The sequence below is a fragment of the Anticarsia gemmatalis genome, chromosome 25 (genome assembly GCF_050436995.1).
Source record: "Anticarsia gemmatalis isolate Benzon Research Colony breed Stoneville strain chromosome 25, ilAntGemm2 primary, whole genome shotgun sequence".
Taxonomy (NCBI): Eukaryota; Metazoa; Arthropoda; class Insecta; order Lepidoptera; family Erebidae; genus Anticarsia; species Anticarsia gemmatalis.
In genome coordinates this window covers 176,341-198,162 of record NC_134769.1, presented here as the reverse complement: position 1 = coordinate 198,162, position 21,822 = coordinate 176,341, and the positions used below count along the sequence as shown (strand labels likewise).

The following is a 21,822-nucleotide window of genomic DNA, read 5'->3' as shown; positions in this document are numbered from 1 at the left end:
GATTATTACCATTATTAGCAAAATCATTAATCGAAAGCACCGATTAAAATATTAGGTATACGTAAAGATGAGGAAGCGTATACGCATTGTATCTCGTAGCGTATACACTTCGTATACTTTACGTAATACCTCTGTATAAATAAATGTTGGCTAGCTTTACAAGACAGATTTATTATTAACAGATTTATTTAGTATATTTACTGTCTACTGTCCCTTAACTAATAAGTAATTTATCTGTAAATAGTGAAACTGATACTTCATGCTATCTTTCAAGTTCATTGATACTCTTCAACCACTAATGAGCACTATTTGAAGTAGTAGGTATGCTATAGTATATCAGCTTAGCCTTTCTTTCAAACTGTGTTGGAGTCGGCTTCCAGTCTCACCGGATGCAACTGAATAATATTATCTTACATGGAACGACTGCCTATCTGACCTCCACAACCCAGTTACCTAGGATATAACACGATACCCTGCAGTACGATTTCTTGTCAGACTTTCAAGCTTCTGACTACGGCTAACGACTGTCAAAGATCTTCGAAAATGACAGCCGGGACCCACAATTTAACGTGCCTTTCGAAACATGGAGAAACTCGACATGTAAAAGATGGTCACCCATCACAGAAGAATCTCGGCAAGCGAAGCTAACCTCAGAGATCGATCCGCGCGACTGTTGTTAACTAAGTAGGTATTCTATAGTAAAGTGTATATATAGTAATATACCTTCAGTAAGTATGTGTATGTATATCTTCATGGAGCAGATGAGCACGGGCGCCAGCTGCTTGACGCTGTCGAGGCAGTGGTTCAGGGTGTCCGCGTGCGGAGGATGGGTGAGTTCCGCGGCGCGGGCTGCCACCTACAACACAAACAGGACCAATTATTTAATTTAATAACAATGTGGAGATCCAAAGAACCTGAAACATTATGTTATCCAACACTGTGTATATGTGTCACAGATATCTATTCTCTATATCCAATTGAAAAATAAAATCTGTTGATACAAATTGTCGTCGAAGTTCATGAACTTCCCACCATAGGATAGTTACCAACGGTTTATGCATTAATGTAAGTTATAACTAATATAACAAAAGTGGTTAATAAACAGTGGCATTACCTCTCTGGCTGCCCTGGAGAGTGCAGGAGATATGTCTCTGAGGAACTGTACGAGGTCCTCCATGGTGTCGATGACCTCCGCCACGCCGAGGTAGTCCAGCACCTGACAACATACACAACAGTTACAAAATCAACAACAAAATATAACACATATTAAAAACTAAGTTGTAATTAGCAATGTCGGTTGCAAACGTTGCATATTTAATTATAACACATGAACATGTGAACATTTCGTAATCCCAAACAATGTAACAATAGCAATGATAAGGGACTTATGCAAGTTTAGTAATTATAAAATAATTAGAACGTTATTATGACTTTGCAATAACTGTTCACTTTCTTCATTTTGAATTTAGGTTATGGTCATTCGCAAGACTTAAAAGGGGGACTTTAAACTTTTCATCGAAACGACAGATTTAAAATTAAAATATTCTCAAATACATTTTTTTTCTTACTTTTCTTTCATTGTTCTACCACCGTTTCGTAAATACAAGGACTTAAGGTAAGTAAGAACTATTTTTCTTTAAGTCATTTAATCAAATAGAGTACGTTACCTTTTTGCACTCCTTGACAATCTTCCTAACTTCGGACTCGTCGAAGCACAGCAGGAGAGCTGATGTTCCCTGTAGGATACCACGGGAGCCTTCGATCAGCTTTTTCCTGCAAGAAATAAAAAAATGACACATTTAATAGAGTTAGCATAATACGAAAGCCGAAACAGTCCTTTTATTGAAACCGATACGACAGAAGACAGAAGATTAAATTATTGTTATACAAGGCCGCATTATTTCCAAAAAATATTTGGACGTTTCGCTCAACGATCGACTGCGTCAGTATCGCGAACTTGGTTAGCTCGGCAGACTCAAGAACTTAATCTCAGTCTCTTAGCGGAAAGTCCCAAGTTCCCAACAATTAAACATTGATGTCGTTCTATTTGCTTTAAATAGACAAACAGAGTCTTTTAATTGTGAAATAGCGAATATAACGTTACGTACTGAGATATGATTAATAAAGAAATCATAGAGCCGCCTTTCTATCCACCACACCACAAACTTCAGCCTCAAGCCTTCACAACTGCGAACAGCCACCACCAACCTTGCAAACCAACTAGCGAATATATTCACAGACATTGAAGCATTGCTCATAGTGCATCAAAGATCAATACTTTAAACAAATGGTTTAAAAGTGCGGTGACACGCGAAACGTGGCTACTGCTCGTCAAATTCAAGTGCTGGGATTTAGTTATCGGACGTTGAACTGGAAGAAGAATGCTAAATAACCGCTTATTATAAAGAGTAAAAACTTAAGTCCGAAAATCAATACTTTTTTGATAAAAATCATAGAAGAAAACATGTTGTGTCAATTCTGCCTACTATACTTGACATGGTATAGTTACAAGACAGCTACGAAACACCATCAGATAATAGAATCCTCCTAAGATTTTCTGAATAAAAGAAAAAGTGAAGTGATGTTTCAGATGTAAGTCTGAGGACATCTGTGAAGCTAGCTGTTTCAGACAGCTTAGATGACAGTTATTTTTTATGGAAACTCAGAGACAAGATTGCAAGTGGCAAGACAGCAATACAATACGACAAACATAATCTACTTACTCCCAGTTTCTGAGGGGCATTTAACGGTAGTTTATCTATTCAATAGCGTTTAAGCTCATATAAAAATGTCAGTTTGAATAGATAAACTACCGCTTAATGTAGCAAAACAAAGCTTTATAACCAAACAAAAAAACAAAACACGATTTAACCAGGTCAATGACCGGCAGTAAATGAAGTACTTACATAATGTTGAATTAATCTTTACGTAGACAATAATTGAATGACAAAGCTATTAGAACGAGTCGCTCGAAGGTGTGCGATATGGTTCGTGGGTTAAGGATCTAGGCGACTAGGGAGCAGTCATGTGGAGCGAGCCTTGGCCGTGAGTGATTATAGGATGTTAGTATACAGGATGTCAATTAACAATCACTGTTTGTAATCAGATAAGTGCTATGTATTAGCAGATGCGCAGTAGTCAACTATGCACATAATTGTCAGTTTTTGCAGGCTTTGCTTTGCGCATATGAATCGTATAAAACTTTTAAGCGTAAAGCTCCAAGGTATTCTAAGTGGTCGGCAGCTGTAAATAGTCTAAATAAAGAGTATAGTAACTTGCTGTTGCAGTCATATATCTTGCTGGGAACGAATGCGGCCTGATGATGAGGACGACACATGTAATGCAAATCTACCGTTATTACACCATGCAGAATCATCCTTCGAATGATACCTTCCTTAAATGATGTCTGGAAGTGTCAGATGGGGTTGATACTTAAGAGTTATAGTCTTAAAGTCACAAACCTGGCAGGTCCCGAGTAAGGGTCAGCTCTGAGCATGTCGGAAGCCTGCTGCAGCAGCGTGGCGGCGGTCTCGACGCGGTGCAGCGCGCCCGGCATGTCCTGCCGCAGCATCGCGTCTTCTGACGACTCGATGGTCTCATGACCAACCTACGAAACAACACCAGCTTTCAAATATGACTATGCAGTGATAGCCAAGTAGTATAAGTTGGCACCTCCCACCCAAGTGGTCGATGGTTCGAACCCGAGGCCGAAGCTTTTCGAAGTTATGTGTGTATTAGATATAATTGTCACTTGCTCTAACGATGAAGGTAAGCATCATGACGAAACCTTGCCTAAAAATGTTTAACACATAACACATTTTGGGGACTCAAGAAATGTATAACACATTTCTTGACTCCCCAAAGTCCCTAACCCGCACTTGGCCAGCGTGGTAGACTCAAGGCCTTACCCCTCCCTCGTTCGGAAGGAGATCCTTGCCCAGCAGTGGCACAGAGATGCGTTAAAGAAAATAGGAAATGTTTTATAAAATCAGATGGTTTCTATTTATCGAAATTCGCAACAAAAGCTACGGTAACCCATTATTAAGCCCATTAAAAAGTCCATTGCAAATCAGAGAATATTCAAAGCTTCCTTTTCAATACTAGTTACGTCTGCTAACAGCCTCTTGAGGATATGAGAACGGAAATGCCAACGTCCCTTTGCAAATCTCCGCGCGTAATTGGCATTTTGATGGAGCCAATTAGGCGCGTCGCGGGAGATTTCGCGACTTAAATGCATGTGTATTAAGCTCTTTTGATTCTTTCACGATAATTTAGTAATTTACGTGATTTTGAAACTTAATTGTGAGGAACTTTCAGGTCCTTAACCTCGTTCCAATACCATGAGTGTAGAACCACTTGCTCTGTAGTACCATGGACACAATAATAGGTAGTTAGATAGATACAGAAGGATGCTCACCTTGACAAGGTTGGTGACGGCAAGAGACACGGCTTGCACTGGCCGTGCCAGGTCTGGCATTGCGTTGCCATCTTCAGCTTCTTCGTGGAGGATCACCAGTCGAGATACCTGCAGACAACAATAACGTTAATTAGTTTAAACTCAAATAATTTTAAGACATGCTGTGGACCACGGAAGAAGAAATTTAAAAAAACACGAGTAAGTTAGCTATTTAATTCGAGTGTATTATGAACAATTAATATGGATCATCGTAGATAAGAGGGAAAGCCAATATTCCATTATACTAATAGGCAAAAAGGAAGCCACTACCCAAGACTTTCACTTTTACAATTTCTTTAAGCTAACGTTTTTTCTTATGTCACTTCTGTTCGAAAATATCAACCAAAGATTTAACTCCGGTAACATTTATACTCTACACTACGTATAACAAAACCTAGCATACCTACTCAACTACAGGATAGCCCACCGTTATCACTAGAACTTTCGTCTCATTACGTTGAACTTTCACTGTTAGTTAGTTAGGAGCACAAAGGCAGCGCGTGCGCACATTCCACAGATACCGCCCCTCGAGCCGTGAGACCCCGCACCGCAGCCGCTGTGCTGTTGCGAAATATTATGTACTACAACGTTCATTGTACTCGGCACGTAAATGCGATACTGTTTATGAATTGTATATTGAATGAGCATTTGTTTTAGTCTGTTCAGGTTTATTTTGAAACAGTTTAGTATGATAGAGCGTGTTTGCTTTGCCGTATGATCACAATGTTTAATAGTCAAAATCAGACGATTGCCTAAGTGCGGACTATCACTTGGAATGGAAATAAATAATAAATAAATAAAATAAATAATATAAAATACCATCGGATTTTAAGAAATTATAAGCACTAGCCATTAAGAGAGGATATTCATGGCGCGGGCTTTACTAGTTAGGTAATGACTATACGCTTGCCCAGCATTTTTGTCTATCATTTCTTCTACTTCTTGGTTTGCTAACACCTTAGGCACGTTCTTGTCAGTTTGTATTCAGTTTTTCTTTTAAAAAAACAGTTAATTGATTTAAAATAATCTTTTTTTAATAGATGACCTCATGCAAAGAGTCAACGAACTTCATAGGACATAATAACATCTTCCATATTTAGTAATACTCGTAACTATACTAAAGGAAACACACTCCCACTCGAATTTCATAGATTTTCTTATAGAGCAAAGGTTTGTAATGTCCGATTGGCAAATCAGGCATTACCATGTGTGCTTATATCCGAGACACTCATACCTAGTTGCGCTCACCCGTCGATCAATCATGGGTATAGCAACTTTTAGCGGGGACATTTCATAGAGGATGACCAGGAGGATGACCTACACGCAAAATAAATGGTATTTGAACTGAGTGTCTCCGTGCTCCGCAGGGCACGTAAAAAGTTGGTCTGGGTTAATTACAATTACCGTCGTATTACATCCATGTCATAGTAGTTTGGGAAGTTTAAACAACTTCGAGATTAGTTAACGATACGATAAATAAATATTCATAAACGGCTTAAACTTAAAAGTATTGCTAATGTTGCCGATTATGGCTGGCGAGCAGATACCGCGCCTCTCGTCCATACAAGGCGGGGCGGCGCGTGCGTGCGCGCTGCCTATGAGCCACAACGTTCGTTCATTCATCGTTTTTTGTACGCACTCGTAGCGTGCACTCAGACATGTACTTTCGATTTTATCTTGTAAATAAATAGCGTATGACTTTTATGGTTTAGTTACTAAGTTATTTTTATAACGTCATATTTTTTTTCTTTTAGCAATTTCTCAATCATCAATTTCTTTTGGCAAGTCTATTAGAGGTGACACTACGATTAAAACAGGCAATATCCACATAATAAATTAGTTATGATCGAAAATCTATACATATAATAAAACAGTAAAAATACCAAATTTATAATAAAACAGCTTTAGAGACATCAATCATAGTCTAACCACAACTCTATCACAACTAAAACAATGACAAGTTATTTTCAGCAATGACTAACCAAAACTCGCGAAAACTAAATCGAAATCCTACCCAGTCTGTCTGTTCACCTCTCAATAAAGGTAAAAGACCGTGTTAAAACAAAGAGTAATCTAGTCCGTCGACAATAAAGCACTCGTAATGTGGGGCAGACGACAAATATCGCTTCATTTGATTGTCTGCGCCGAGTCACCCCCGGGACGAAGGCTGGCCAGGAAAGGGCGCGGCATTTACTCCAACCCCCAGCCTTGAGGGATGATTTGGCAAGTTATTGCTTTATTTTGTCTGCAGTGAGTGGTGTTTTGATAACTGCTATGTTAACTTTATTACTTTTTAGAGTTTAGAATTGTAATAAAGTAAATAATAATATTATTCGTTTAGAAAAAGACAACTGCAGCCCACCAGTCATTCTTTTGTCGCACAAAATCCAATACATAACAGAAGTACAATTTATAAGAATACAATCTTGGATGACTAATATTTTGTAGTTTTAGATTTGAGGATCAAGCCAACTACTTAAATGCCTGTACTGAAGGAACTTCAGCAGACATTTACATTTCTTGGTAATTACTAAATGCCTTTAACAAGCAAAGTACAGGAAATAGCTGTCATGTCTATGTCAGATTAGTAAAAAGTTTAATAAGCGGACCTAAAAGACTAGCTGTCAAGCTTGAACAGCTTCAAAAGCTATAAAACACGAAGAAAAACAGGAAAGAAAATTGCACTTTTATTGTAAGCTATTAAACAGTCACAACTTGAACGGATTTGAAAAAATAAGTTAAAAGTTCACGCGCGCCAATTAGCTTTGCATGTCTGAACATAGCTGCAAGTAGCTGCACAAACACTGCTTCAAGAAAATAAAAATAGTAGCAAGAGATTTAAGAGAAGAGTAAAGTTGACGGAATGTATGGACATGGTCGTTGTAGCTTCTCAATCATCATCCCATACTTCTCTCCTTAATCCCTTGGTTTTATTATTTTACTTGTTCAAGTTTGCGACTCAACAGATACTTGGCGCCTGCTATACATAGGTCGGCAGGGAAATAAATACATCGTGCCTGATGCCTAGCGGCCAGTCACTCCCACAGGATCTTTATGAAGTCTATTAGAGGTGACACTAATAAATGTTATTGAGGTTATCCTTTATCTAGATCTGCTTCGTTCTGGATCACGGCAGGAGTTGACATCATGGCAGTCATCAAAAGAAGATTAGGCTCAGATTTAAACCATATTTTTGAGGAAGTAACTCCATTTAAAAAGTGATGATTTCAAACTAACTTCTAGCTTAGATCATACGGTCTCTGTTGCACTGAAAGCCTAGGTTTAAACCAGAAACTTAAAACAGTGGTAAAGATTTCATTAATTACTACAAAACAAAAAATGTCAGCAGTCCTCTCGTTTTACACCACTTGAAAGGGAAACGAAGTGTTTAAGCACAGAAATACATATAACATGCAGCGGTCAATGCAGCGGACGGTTTCCGCAAGCCGCCCCTCATATTTGAGCGAAATATCGACATGAGCTGGGGCCGTGGGTCAAGGTGACTAGACCTTCATAACTACATTTAGGTTCCCTACTTTATGCCTGTATTATACAAGCGTCACTTGAGACTTCGTCAAACTCTATCTTACAAGTTTTATACGCTCCGGGATAATACAAGTGGCTCTACAAACGGGATAAATAAAATATTATTCAGTACAGTGATAACTAAGCGCTGCGTTGGATTTATATTTTTTCAAACAACGGAAACAACTATTTGTGGATCGCACAAATATAATCGTTGCTCCGTGTGGAAATCGAACCCACGACCTCCCGACGCAATGGTATTGGCGTGGCGACCTAAACCGCTGCGCCACGGATACAGTAAACTTGTATCAGAGCTAAGACATGTACTATATAGATGTCTTAAGCTAAACCGAGTATCTAGTGTGACTTTTTATAAGCACAGAAACGCTCAGGCCAAAAGTATGGTCCCTAGGAAAGTTTTCCATTGACTGATAGTTAATAGTTTACTCACTGACGATGAGTGCTTAACATTTCAACAAATAAACATAATAAACATATCAGGTTAGGTTAGGCTAAGGTACTTGAAACCTATTTACTTATAACAGAATATAATAAAGTTACATTTGTACCAAACAAACATCGCAAAGTCAATTTCAGATGACAATATCGACACGACCGCCCGAGACCGCCCGAGGCCGTGGGTCAAGGCGACACGAAACGTGCCCAACTCGGTTTAGGCTTTCAGTCTGTGCCTGGATTCTATTATAAAGTATTCAGATTTATGTAATACAATTTTACACGGTAGGCTCTGTATTGTTGAGTGGAAAAGTGATTGAAATTGGATTAGAAGATTGATGGTCGTTGGAAATATTCATTGTAATTTAGCTTAGTGTCTTCTTTAGGTCTTATCATAATAAGACAAATGATAGCTTTATTTGTAATTCGTATTGTGGTAGACATGAAATCACGGTATTTTCCCATGAGGGTAAGCATAGAAAGACCAAAGAATGACACTTTTCCTATTCTTTTTTTTTACAAGGTTCTTCTGCATTTACATTCGTAATTCTTGCTATACAGTACAGTAGTTGGTTATATTACAAAGGGTTTAAGAGATTTCTAGAAAATAGCACGACCAAAATAGAGTTTGAATTAGACAAACTAAAAAAAATATCACTGGATTGTAAAATGTAGTATCAATAAATGTAAGAGTAATAAAACACTCATGTATTACTCGGTATTTAATGTCCTAAAGACGTAACAGTAATAATAATATAATTTATTGATGTTCAAAGACATTCTCGAGTTAAAAGCTTCATCGGTTATCTACGAATGTGAGACAATGCTCCTGCATTCCAGGAATTATAACGGACACCTTGTACTATCAAATTGTTTACTTTCTTAACATTATTGTTACTTTAAGGCTACTAGTTTTCTCCTAGTCGTGTGAAGTATTCCGATATTTGGCGAAAGAGAAGCTTTTTTTCAGTATCTCTTTGAGCTTTTCAATAATATGCACTGCTTACGGGCACTTAGCCAGCTTGGTAGACTTAAGACTTAACCCCTCCCTTACGACGGGAGGAGACCCTTGCCTAGCATTGGGACATTAATTAGTTTAATTAATTTGAATTTTACGCAATTTTTATTTGTAATGCACTAAAATAGACTCAAAGTGGTTCTAGTAGCATTCAACCTCTATTTTTGCATAAATAACAGTTCTTTACACGCCCACGTTTAAAAATATGGCAAATAAAAATGAAGCCGGGTGTCGTAATGTGTTCAATAAGTCCACGTCCACGCGTGGGCGACGACCATATGGTGACAGCACTGACGGCTGAACTAATACTTGTGACGTTTGGAACTATCATATTTAAATGGCATGCTGTTTGTTCAATAGCCTATAATTAGCAAGAATTATTGCTCTTGTTTTCTTTAATTATTAATATTTCTAATAAGCATTAACCAATGGCTAAGTGGTTCCAGTGTTGTATGCTGGATACCCATACATAGCTTATGTTTTTGTGTACTTTGTGACCATGACATGCATCTTTGAAAAGTCTCTCGCGACAAGATGCCGAGCTTTGTTTTGTAGACAGAAGTTATTTCATAATTGCTACTGATAAAATAAATATAAAACATAGGTACGATTCTTTTGCTAATTGGTGGAATGAATACAGGTTTTCCTGATTACTGTACACTTTTCCTAAAGCAACCCCATTATTATTATTATCAGTTTCGTTCGGCCCACTGTAGGGCATAAGCCCCCTTACATGCTGTTTTACTCCAGTCCTCTCTATTTTACGGATAGATAACCTCATGGAATATAATAGTAAGCCTGCGACCACGGCGAGTGCAACTGATAAACTGCGCCGAATCGTTAGGCATTTTAAGGTAAAATGCGTGTTCGTGTTAATTCCCGTATCCTATTATATGTACACATGTAAACATGCAACGCGAGAGTTTAAAAGTGAACCTGATGGAAGTTTTAAATTGTCTAACGGTGTTTGGTCACTGTCATAAAAAGAGGAAAAACTAAAAAGAAATCCTTATTATTCCTTAACAAAACTACTAAAGTAATGTAAAAAATCACACCAGTTAATGTCTAAGACGGAAACGGAACCGAACACCCTCTAATCGGATTATGAGCGCAAAAGGGTAAGGGGAGTCCTTACAACGAAGACTATTATGATGTTAGACAACATGTCTATTGGGACTTACAAGATAAATGATGGTAATAAATCAACGAATAGACAGCTCGCCAGTGAAAGGACCGACAGCTTGCACTATTGATGTAGACATTTACAAGCATACCTATAGCTAGAAAGTGTTTAAAACATAAACCAATCATACTTGAGAAGTCGATATAGCTTGCGACTACGATTAGGGTGAATTGGTCGAAATGTCAAACAAGCTCAAGGAAAAATAGATGGTCGCATTTATTCCCGTAATAAAGATAATAGTTATACATCGGGAAGGTTTCAAATCCTACTAACCTTATAAATGACAAAGTTTTGATGTTTGGATGGCTGTTTGATATTCAATCAAGCCAAAAATGCTGAACTGTTTTTATGAAATTTCGTTCACAGACAGATAATAACCTGAATTAACATATAAGATACTTATAACCTCAAGAAACTTTCTCAAAGAACAAAATTGCGGGCAGAAGCTAGGTAGCTCATAAATTGGACCAGTAAAAGATAAGGTCGTTTACTATAACTGCAATGAGCACCTATTTAATTTTAAACACAAACTCGTGACACATAAAAAGGTCATAACAATAACAGCATAAATGAATGAATCAGTCAAAAACAACTGACCGCAAATAAAACAAATTAATTGTTTCAATTCTGAAGTCACTCCTTACACCAGATGCAGGATTTATTATAACAAATAATAAACACATAGACACATTCAGTGTTATTTATAGCCCGGCCTCGTTTTATAACAAACAGAACCGGTAACAATGACTAGTTAACATAACATCTTGGCTTCTATTCTCTTAAGATTTAGACTGTTTTAGACAGATATTTAGACAGACTGTTTGTTTATGTAAACAGTAACAAATATAGCCGTTGTTATGTAATATGTAGTGAAGCTATCTGTTGAAGATGTATCTTTTATCAATTGTTTAAACTATAGGTTATATTTCTGTTGCAGGAGGTGTTAATTAGTGTGGACTGGCTGTTTGGTATGATCATTACTTGACTATTAGATACTACTAGTACCAGTACCTAAAAAAAATTGGAAACCTCCCCAGTTTGTATTTAATACCTCAGAATAATAATAGACACCGTTTTAACAAAGGAGAAAATACGGTTACAAAAATAATCTAAGCTATAAATCCAGTACCAGGTTTTCAAAATTGAGTGTAGAACCTGTAACACCACGAATAGCAGTATATTTTCCTATTGTACTATCAAGGAACTGTATAAACACTATAAACACGCTTCTCCCTAATGAACTCAATATTAATATGTGGCAACACTATCATAACACGAGTGTTGCCACACTCACAACTAATCTCCGTTTATAGCGCTGTGTAAACAAATTGATGTTTTATGATTCAATAGAAGAGCGGCCATATTGGGAACATCATACATATTCATTTTTATAGCTTTATTGGTAGATCAATCAGTATTTTATGAACGCCACAATGTACTGACAGCTTTAGCCGTTAAGTACTACCTACTCTAAAACTAAATGCTGTTGTTAACTGAGTGTCACTTGAAAAGGAGCTCAGCCGTTTTGTGTGTTGGTGTGACTAATTGTTGCAGACTAAATCAAATAGGTACACGTTAAACTTGAGGATAATATGTCTGTGTGAATCCAGGAGAAAGCTGAAAGTTTTACAAGTACATCTATCGCTTGCCAAAATACAGGTCATGAATGCGGCTTTGCGTTTTTTGCTATTGTGCCAAGATACGGAAGATTACATTATAGAAAATATCGGAAAATGTAGAAACAACTTTCAGAAATATTACCAATATTTCTCTGCTACTAGTTAGAACAATATCTTTATTTATACCCACTATTAAGTATTGTACACTTCAAGAAACAGTTGTACCATTGTCCAGCTCAGACGAACGAGGAAACAAGCGGGTCTTTCTTAGCACAGATGTATAGTACTTCACGACTCGTCATAAACTACTCTCCTATATTTACTGGTGAATGGAGACTAGGATTTTATTGCTTTTGTACATAAGAAGCGATAGAGTTTAGTGCATTAGGCACTAGTACCGCTCAAATGATAAATGAATGGATTTATCAAGCACATGAATAACTATTATGATAACTACAAGAACCAATGAGCTACCACATTGATGCAAGATGTTGATGATAGAGGTCTCAAGATAGTTCATCTAGACATTTCTAGACAGTAAAACTTGGAAGAACTTTCGAATGCGAATACTGAACCTATTGAAAAATAAACCATTTATTCTGCTTTGACAATAGAAGGTGATAGAAGGCACTGTAGGGATAACTAGGTATAGTGTAAATAGTTAGTATTTTCTCAATACGCTACACTTTCATACATAAACATTTAACTTTCCCTAGCTCAGTTCCACATGCCTCCTACTCGTAGTTTGTGCGTCGTGATTCCACGTGGTTATCTAATCTATATTTACAAACATAACGTAATAGTGACCCCATTACGACCAACTCTTCCCATCCACGCTGAAGTAACCCAGCACACTTCTGTTTTATATCACTCATTAACTAACCAAATTAATCAATAACACTCCATTTAAAAGGAATCATTCAAATCAACAAGCATCAATCTCTATAAAAAAAAAAATATTACAAAATGGCTGCGGAGATTCCAAATTTAAATTTAAGCGCCAACAGAGCGCGCGAAAACTATAACAAACAGCCAGTGCGTGAGTCAACGTTTAAAATTAGAGTATTGGTATTAAATCACCTGGCAACATTATCGTGTTGTATACAGTCAACAGAGTCGTGTTGACCAAGTCTCTGTGCGTGGCGAATGTGGGAATTAACGACTTCATTTAAAGGTCGCCGTTTTATGAACTATTTATGAAGTTTGTGCACGCACCTTCGTGTTTCTCACATCTTTATTTTATTTTATTTTAAAAATTATTGCCCCTGGTTTCCCAAAGGAGTGGACAAGGTATTAATTAAGTTTATTTCGCTATTGATCAATGTTTCCACCTCTGGCCTACGAAATTGCCAATAACACACTGTATTGGAAAAGGTAGAACCACCAAGCGCTAGCAAACTTTCTAGTCTGTTTAAACTTCAAGCAAGTTATAAATTTCCCATGCTCGAGAGAGCATACCAGGACCATATAATTAGCAGTGATAGACCAACATTATCCTCAAACTATGGAAGCAGTTGACAATAGCAAATTAACGACTACATTAAAGCTCAGTTTTATTTCACCAAGTATTTATGGAGTTTACACACGCACTCTTTCGTGCTTGACACATCTTGAAACTGTACTGTGTAGTGTTCTCAGCTATAAATTACGTTTAGCAGAGTACTAGTCGAGCAGTGACTAGGTTTAGCTTTTAGCTCTAAGTAACGGCTAGCTCTCCGCCGATGTCTTGCATAGTTAATGCGGGTACTACCTAGTCTAGAAATCTTCTTAGTTTAGGCTAAAGTTATGCACTATCATGTTTAGAAATGGTTTTAAGAAAGACTTTTCGAGATGGCGATTAATTCCCTGTATGTTTTAAAAAAATGTGTGAGAGAAATAATGCTTTTTCTACTTTTCTTCAAAATATTTTTATCCAGTGAAATGTCCCTTGTTTGCAAAAAGATCAATAGTTAGGCTAGCTAGTCTATTTAATGTACTATTTGAGAACTAACGCAAACACTACACTACAAAAATAAGGAAAAACATTACTCATTCAGAATTTACTTAATACATGTATTCAAGGATTCTTGTGTCCAGCAAACATCATCTTAAAACAATATAAACGCCAAAAACTTCCATGAAACAGAAACAATGTTCCCGTTGAAGAGATTCGCATTGGCAGTGTCCTGGGCGCAGACAGCGAGGAACAAAAAGGTTGCAACAGCCGGGACCAGTTTATTTATAGAGACAGAAACGCGTCCGATGAATACTTAATACTGTTCATGTCCGTTTTGCACTTAACTATCCATTTTACTACCAACTTTTGAAGATAACATGGACACTGATGAAGTAAAATTTTGATGAGAATTATCTCTAAAACTGAGGAACAGATTGTGGAAAGTTTTGCGTTAGTCCGAAAATTTACAAGAGAACCTTGACGCGCTGAATTTATCGATTTTGTAATTTATAATGCTGTGTGTTTCCAAAGAAGGAATTCGGAATTCCAAAGAATTAGGTACATTCTCAATTTTATAGCGCAATATAATGAGGAAACTCAGAAAATCTCTCAAAGCAGAAAAAGTTGCGCACACAAGTATACAACAAAATTAGATATTCTGATGGTGAGCTTTACTCAAAACTTGCTGGAATATGACCAGCAATATTATTATAATGGTTCCCCTTTTGTTAGGTTAAGTGAGATAAATTACGAATGTAAATTGGATATTGGATCTTCGTGGAAAATGGTGACTAAGGACCCGTATATTGTACTACTTATTTAGCTGGGGAATCGTTTCGATACAGATAATTGTTTGGTAAGTAAATCTTTGCAGCTGTTTTCTATTTACAGCCAGCAACCTTTACTTTAATAAATACCTAGTAAAGATACTAAAACTACGCTCATGGAATTTGCAAGGAAATTGGACTAGAGAAAAGAAGAATAAACTACAAATCAGCAGCAATATTAACTCAAAAAGATAACATTAGAATCGAGATTGTATCGAATTAAGTATTCACTAATACAAGGAGAAAGTTTCAACACCTCTTTATCAACCGATCATAAAAGAGCTTGTAAAAGATACTAAAGTATTCAGAGTACTCATCCGTGCTTTAACCCGGCTGAATAACAAAAGACTCGGAGAACACCACTCGTTTAAATAATAAACCCAGCGGCGGAAGTGACCAAGGATCAGCACCAAAATGTAACGGAATTAATTAAAACTACAAGCATCTGTTTAAGAATGTGTTCACGTTTATTATGTCATCGTACGTCATAAATCAAGAGTATTAGCATAGTAGATAATAGTGGTAGTCCTACGCAAGACCTTCGATGACAACGAAGGTAGAATGACCCCTACGTGTTGAATGATAGGCGTATGATATTCAGTAGCTAAGTGGCGCTAATTGATTTCGCTTTGTTACTACTTGTCAATTCTTTGTTTAGTACAATACGGTCCAATAAACTATATTAATGTAATGATATAGATACTAAATGATGTTCGATTGTTCTTCTTGCTACGAAATTTGACTATTAGGATATCCAGCTCGAGCAGTGACCGTCAATCGGTTAAACAAAGGTATTATTTATATTTAAAGGTATGTTTAAAGCACAATTTTCTTGTTCTTAATCTATTACTTTTGCGGTCATGCAACATACGTTTTCCTCCTATCATGTCACGGCTTTCGCCACTTCACAATAAGCGCCATTTCGAGAATTTTCTACAAAAATAACAACAACAGGGAAAGGGCTCCCCGGATCAACCTTGCGGCGACCTCAGCGACAGGGCAGTCGGTCCCATGTTAGAAATAGCGGCGGAAACGCACGAGGTTGCGCACCTGCCCTAATTATACACGTGGGAATAACACTGGATCGTTTCACTTCACGACGTTCAAATCTTTCAGCTTCAGTTCTTTTACATAATAACTGATATAACTGGTCTCGACAAGAGCAATGTCGATACTAAGGACAAATGGAGCCAATTCAATGCTGAAGCCGTTTTCGGTGGCTATTTTTTGTTATAATAACTATTTTTTTGAGAAACGGTGACTAGGATGACCAGTTTATAACCAAGACAAATATGAAGATTAAACTTTACGATCCAAGTTTCAAAACGGCCCTATCAAAATACTTCATTGGTATTAGCAAGAGAACAGAAAAGGGGACCTTTTATGACTATGAATCACCTATATGTCGACACTCGACAGTTTCGGAAAATAAGAGATTTAAAAACGAACTACGTCTTAGAAAACCGTTCAGTTTCGGCAAATACTAAGTAAACGCATAAACAAACAGACAATAGCGAGGACCTGTCATCAAACAATGTCAGTCATCGAACCCGAGACTTCACGGTTGGCGTGTTATATAATGGCGCATTGTGCTATGATGATTTCATATTGTAACAGCTGACAACTGATCAATCAAGTGATTGCCATCATTCACCCGGAGGAGTCGTGAGTCATGCTTGGCGCCTTCTGTGAAGGAAAGGATTGGCCGCTGTAAATCTAAATTGCCTGTAATCTTCGGATTTGATTTATTATGGTCTGGTGAAATCGCAACGAGTGGATGTAAGGGCCGATCAGTTAGACATACATATATATATATTCGCTTAGCCTTTGTTCCAAACTATGTTGGAGTCGGCTTCCAGTCTCACCGGATGCAGCTGGATACCAGTGTTTTACATGGAGCGACTGCCTATCGGACCTCCACAACCCAGTTACTTGGGTATTAACACGATACCCTTCGGTAAGACTGGTTGTCAGACTTTCAAGCTTCTGACTACTGTTAACGACTGTCAAAGATCTTCGAAAATGACAGCCGGGACCCACAATTTAACGTGCCTTCCGAAACACGGAGGAACTCGATATGTCTGAGATGGTCACCCATCCACGGAACAACCTCGGCAAGCGTAGCTTAACCTCAGAGATCGATCCGTGCGGCTGTTGTAGACTAAGCCACGAGCTCCTCCAGTTAGACATACATAGTGTTTAGGAAATATGCTTTTAGACGTAACTGGTGGCCCCTGTAAGTTCCTTGGGCAAAGCAAGAAAGGTAGGTAGGTACATTAGGGCTGATTGTGTTATTTAGATTAATACTTTTAATACATGCAAAATCTTAAATAGTGGACATCTCCAACCAGTCCAGATTTGAGAAAGGATATGGATCAAGTAAATTATTCTAATACAGGTCTATAAGATAACCACACACTATTCCTTAGAGCACCAGCAAGTAAAACACTGCATACCATATAATATTATGACACAAAACTATTTTGTTACAAGATAACAAGACTAAACAATCCGTAAATCAGACAGATGCCTGCATTTTTGTAAAGTGTTTATGATATGTAGTGCATCTTTTATTATATGATGGAATATCTTGTGAAATATTTATTTTCAGAGTAGTAGTAATAGCGAATGGCGATTGCAGGGATTGTATTGAGACTCTATTGTTAAATTTATGACTAACTACTGCTTTTTGTTTGTTCTTATTTATGTTTTTGTCTAACAAAATATTATAACCTAGTTTTACAATAGCAATAAAACACAACACAGCAAAAAGATCTGGGGGCACGGAAGTGCCCCCGCAAGTCGAGCAAAAAAAAAGCGGCACGGCCGTAACATCCTTTTCTCGAAGCAATTCGGGCTATTTTTGACACCCCTATAATCTCGTAGTGGATAAAACAAGAAGCCTGGATTTTCAGCAACTAATTAGTCATTGTATAAACACGGTATATTTAAAATTTCAGTCAATTTGAACAAGTAGTTTAAGAATGACAACTTGTTAAAATTTTGAATTTTGTCACTCACTGATTCACTGACTCACTGACTCACCGATCATCAAAAGTCTAAGGTACTTCTAGCAGACTTAGAAGCTTAAAATTTAGAATACAAATAGGGTTTAGTGTCTTAATCATGGGAAAAATTCAATATTTTCTAATTTCGGTCAAGTTTTCTAAATACACTAACTGCAACAATAACTTTGTAATCCCATATAAATGTATAAGATTACAAGGTTAAATTTGCAGTTAATGAATTAAATTATTATTGCTGTAGAAAATAAAATAAATAGGTGTAAATATATATCTACTATATGAGACATAACGGGAGGGGGTATAGGGTGGGTAAGGGTGTTTAGCCCATGAAACTGAACAACATTCCCATAGGAAAATATGTTGAATTATGAAAAAAATACGGCTTTCCATACAAATTGGACTTATGTTTGCTCTATTCGCTCTACAAAAAGAAGTGAGATGCCATCAAAAACATTCTGTAAAAACCTCAAGTCTCGCCGTAAAAAGTTGTGAGATCTATATAATACCAAGTCGATTAATCTATTTAGTCTCTACTTAAAGGACCTTCTGTCTTAAGTTATTACGTATGTTATTATCATGCCAATTTAAAAAAAAATACCTTTAAAACGAATAGATCGACTTGGTCATCGCAAGAAAACACAAATTCGCCATTAACATTTCAGGAGCATTAACTTCTCGTCGTGCTGTGTAGTGTGATACATACTAATAATCAAATCATGCGATGGCCAGGTCGGTCTATTTGTTTTAGAGGTATTTTTTTTTTAAATTGGCATGATAATAACATACGTAATAACTTAAGACAGAAGGTCCTTTAAGTAGAGACTAAATAGATTAATCGACTTGGTATTATATAGATCTCACAACTTTTTACGGCGAGACTTGAGGTTTTTACAGAATGTTTTTGATGGCATACAATTTACAAACCAAATAATGCTGCACTAAAAATCCACAAAATATTTAACAGAATGACATTGCAAACTGCAGTTTACTCGATAAGTGTAACCGGTATACAAATTGAGACATAATCACCAAATACGTCTGACAGATAAAATATCACCAGATAAAAACAGGTGTTTATTTGTTTTGTGCTAAAACGTATGTTCTCTTTCGTACATATTGATGCACTTGTACACTGCGGTGACCTGAATTAACAGTGAGTGGGCTTGTTATCATAACAGAGGCTTGTTTAAATACCTAAGTGTGCGGACCTTGCATTCAAAGCCTTGACTTTTGATAAGTTTGTTATATTTACTTGTGAGTGCAGAGTAAATATGGAATTAATTACCTAGGCAAGTAGGTATGTAAGTGCAAAAATACACAGACAAAATTATAAAGGAAATTCCATCAATACTGATTATTTTACATTATCTACAATGAAATGTAATCAGTATGTAATGTGGACACATAAAAACTTTATATATATGTATATTTTTTTATTGTTTTAAATTATTTTAAAGTTATTATGTTGTTGTCTGTCTATCTATACTCATACAAGTTTAAAAACTTCATCATAATGTTACAAGGTTCTCCTCCAAAAGGCAAACTAGACAAACCTCTCCTATTTCTTAGAACTGAAACCTGCAATCAAGTGACCTTTGAACCAGTCATAACATAAACAGATGAGTCAGTGACCATATGCGTAGGGCACTTGCTCCATCAGTGTAATGTGATTATAATGAATTGGAGCCATGTTATTGTCATTCACTAATTTATTATGACTCAAGGATGATCAGGTGGAGTGATTAGAACTCCAATTTTGTTTTATATAACATTAAAAACAGATATTTATTGTTAAGCCTGTACATAATATGGTAAAGGACTTATAACTTTCATTAATTGTTCATAGTTCCGATATTTGTTACTTTTTAAACTGTCTATAAAATATTTACCTAAAAGGCAAGTTTTACATGGGCAGTTATTAGCCATGATAAAGACATAAAACCTAAATAAAGATGTGTCAATGCATTACAACACAATTAATACACAATTGTTTTAATTGCAATAAGAATTTAAAATAATAAGCAGGTACACCAGTACCTTGCTCATTTCATATTGTTGCTTTTATATGAACTTTATCTAACTATGCAGCACACCTTCACATTCCACAACTACTAATGTAGATACCTACTTTTTCTTGACCGTATTTTGATTAGATAGGTAGTTTTAATCCTACATTATTTTATTGATCATGGTAATGAATTAATTAGCATTAACATGAAGCCATTCACTCAGGTAAATAGTTAACTGTTTAAAATTCTAACTTTGAGAGGTGTTAAAACAAATGTTTGAAACATGTAAACAGTCAGTGATATAGTCTTGTAAAGAAAACATGATATCACAAGTACTTTTATGCACTTTTGAAATTAATTTGGTATATATATGAAATCTCTAATGTATCATTTTGGAGTTTATCTCACTCTTATTGGGATCTTATTGAATTTAAGTAAATGATAATTACAGAATCAGCTTAGAATAGGTACAAACTACAGATTGCTTTCAAGCAATTTGTTTATTTGAAAGTTAAAGTTTGTTTTCTAGTTTTAAACAATAGTAGAAAGACTTCTAGACTAATAAAGTATTTTGTTATGTGACTCAGAATAACAAGTTTTATGTGAATTTCTCGTGCTTTAGTATTGAAGTAAACCTACTCATGAATATTATTGTCGGTTTACAAAACGGTTTTTGTTGTTTTCGCCGATCTTTATTCACAGAACTTGTACAATAATTAGTCACACATCGATTCTGCCTAATTTTGACCAATAAAACCTACTTCTTGTAATCGACAACAGAGCAGAGACCACTGAATCACTTCACACATCTACCGGCCAAGGTTATAACACTATACGACACCCAGCATCACTCGCTCAGGCGCTCAGAAGGTAACACCGCGCCACACCAAATATAGACATTTTCATCGCATTCCTCCTACTTTAATCACTGCTATGACATAATACACTGATAGTCTTTCAGTAAACGATCAAATATAAACAATAATCTAAGAATCTCACACCTACACGGCGAAACTATACATTTTACAATCTATAAATAATTCCGAGTTATAATCTCACCTGTTGAGCCACAGGTTCCAAAATACTCTCGATAATCTTCGTGTGAAACACCGGCATTTTGACTTTTGTATGTCCGACTTGTAATTACATTAGATAATAAACACAAATAACAATGATCTCACACAATATTCACAAAATAAAAATAACACAACCGAACGAGAAGAGAGACAGAAAAATACTGACAGAATAGAGCTGCGCGCGTAGGCGCTGCATCGATACGTCAAACTAGAGTAGTGAAATGGTCTTGTAACGTCATAATTAGTATCGATATAAAATAATTACATTGTTTTGTTTCTTTATTTATGTATATCATAGATAAGTAACGAAATGATTTGAATATTATAGTTTCCAGATGATTAATATTTTTTGGTTAAATATAGACTTCGCTCTAAAATCGGTATCATTGTTTGGAATTTGACTTATAATAAGGGGGATCCTCAGTCAGAAAACAGCTTATAATTTAAGGTATATTTAAAATATTTAATATAGTATTGCACTTTACATCAGGCCTAACAGGATTATAGCTCGACGTCCACACTACTACCTAACCAGATATTATAAGCAGGTAGGTAGGTACCTATTTATCCTGTGTACTAAGTCTCAGATAGGCTGCTAAGTTAGGAAGTTATCTACCACTAACCAAGTAAGGACAATCGTCTCCTTTAAACTGATATAGTCGTATTAATATCTACTTAGTAGGTACTTGCC

General features: G+C 36.4%; 1 protein-coding gene across 1 annotated transcript in view; it reads right to left on the bottom strand.

The window, feature by feature from the left end:
- Nucleotides 1-21,275, bottom strand: part of Vinc (vinculin) — a 36,668-nt gene extending 15,393 nt beyond the window's left edge. Inside the window, exons 1-6 of the mRNA XM_076130856.1 lie at nt 21,115-21,275; nt 4,418-4,525; nt 3,462-3,607; nt 1,668-1,773; nt 1,115-1,216; nt 724-856 (exon numbers count right to left, since the gene is read on the bottom strand). Coding sequence (XP_075986971.1) covers nt 724-856; nt 1,115-1,216; nt 1,668-1,773; nt 3,462-3,607; nt 4,418-4,525; nt 21,115-21,171 — 652 coding nt within the window. The 5' untranslated portion in view covers nt 21,172-21,275. The remainder of the gene's footprint in view (nt 1-723; nt 857-1,114; nt 1,217-1,667; nt 1,774-3,461; nt 3,608-4,417; nt 4,526-21,114) is intronic.
- Between the last annotated feature and the right edge of the window lie 547 nt (nt 21,276-21,822).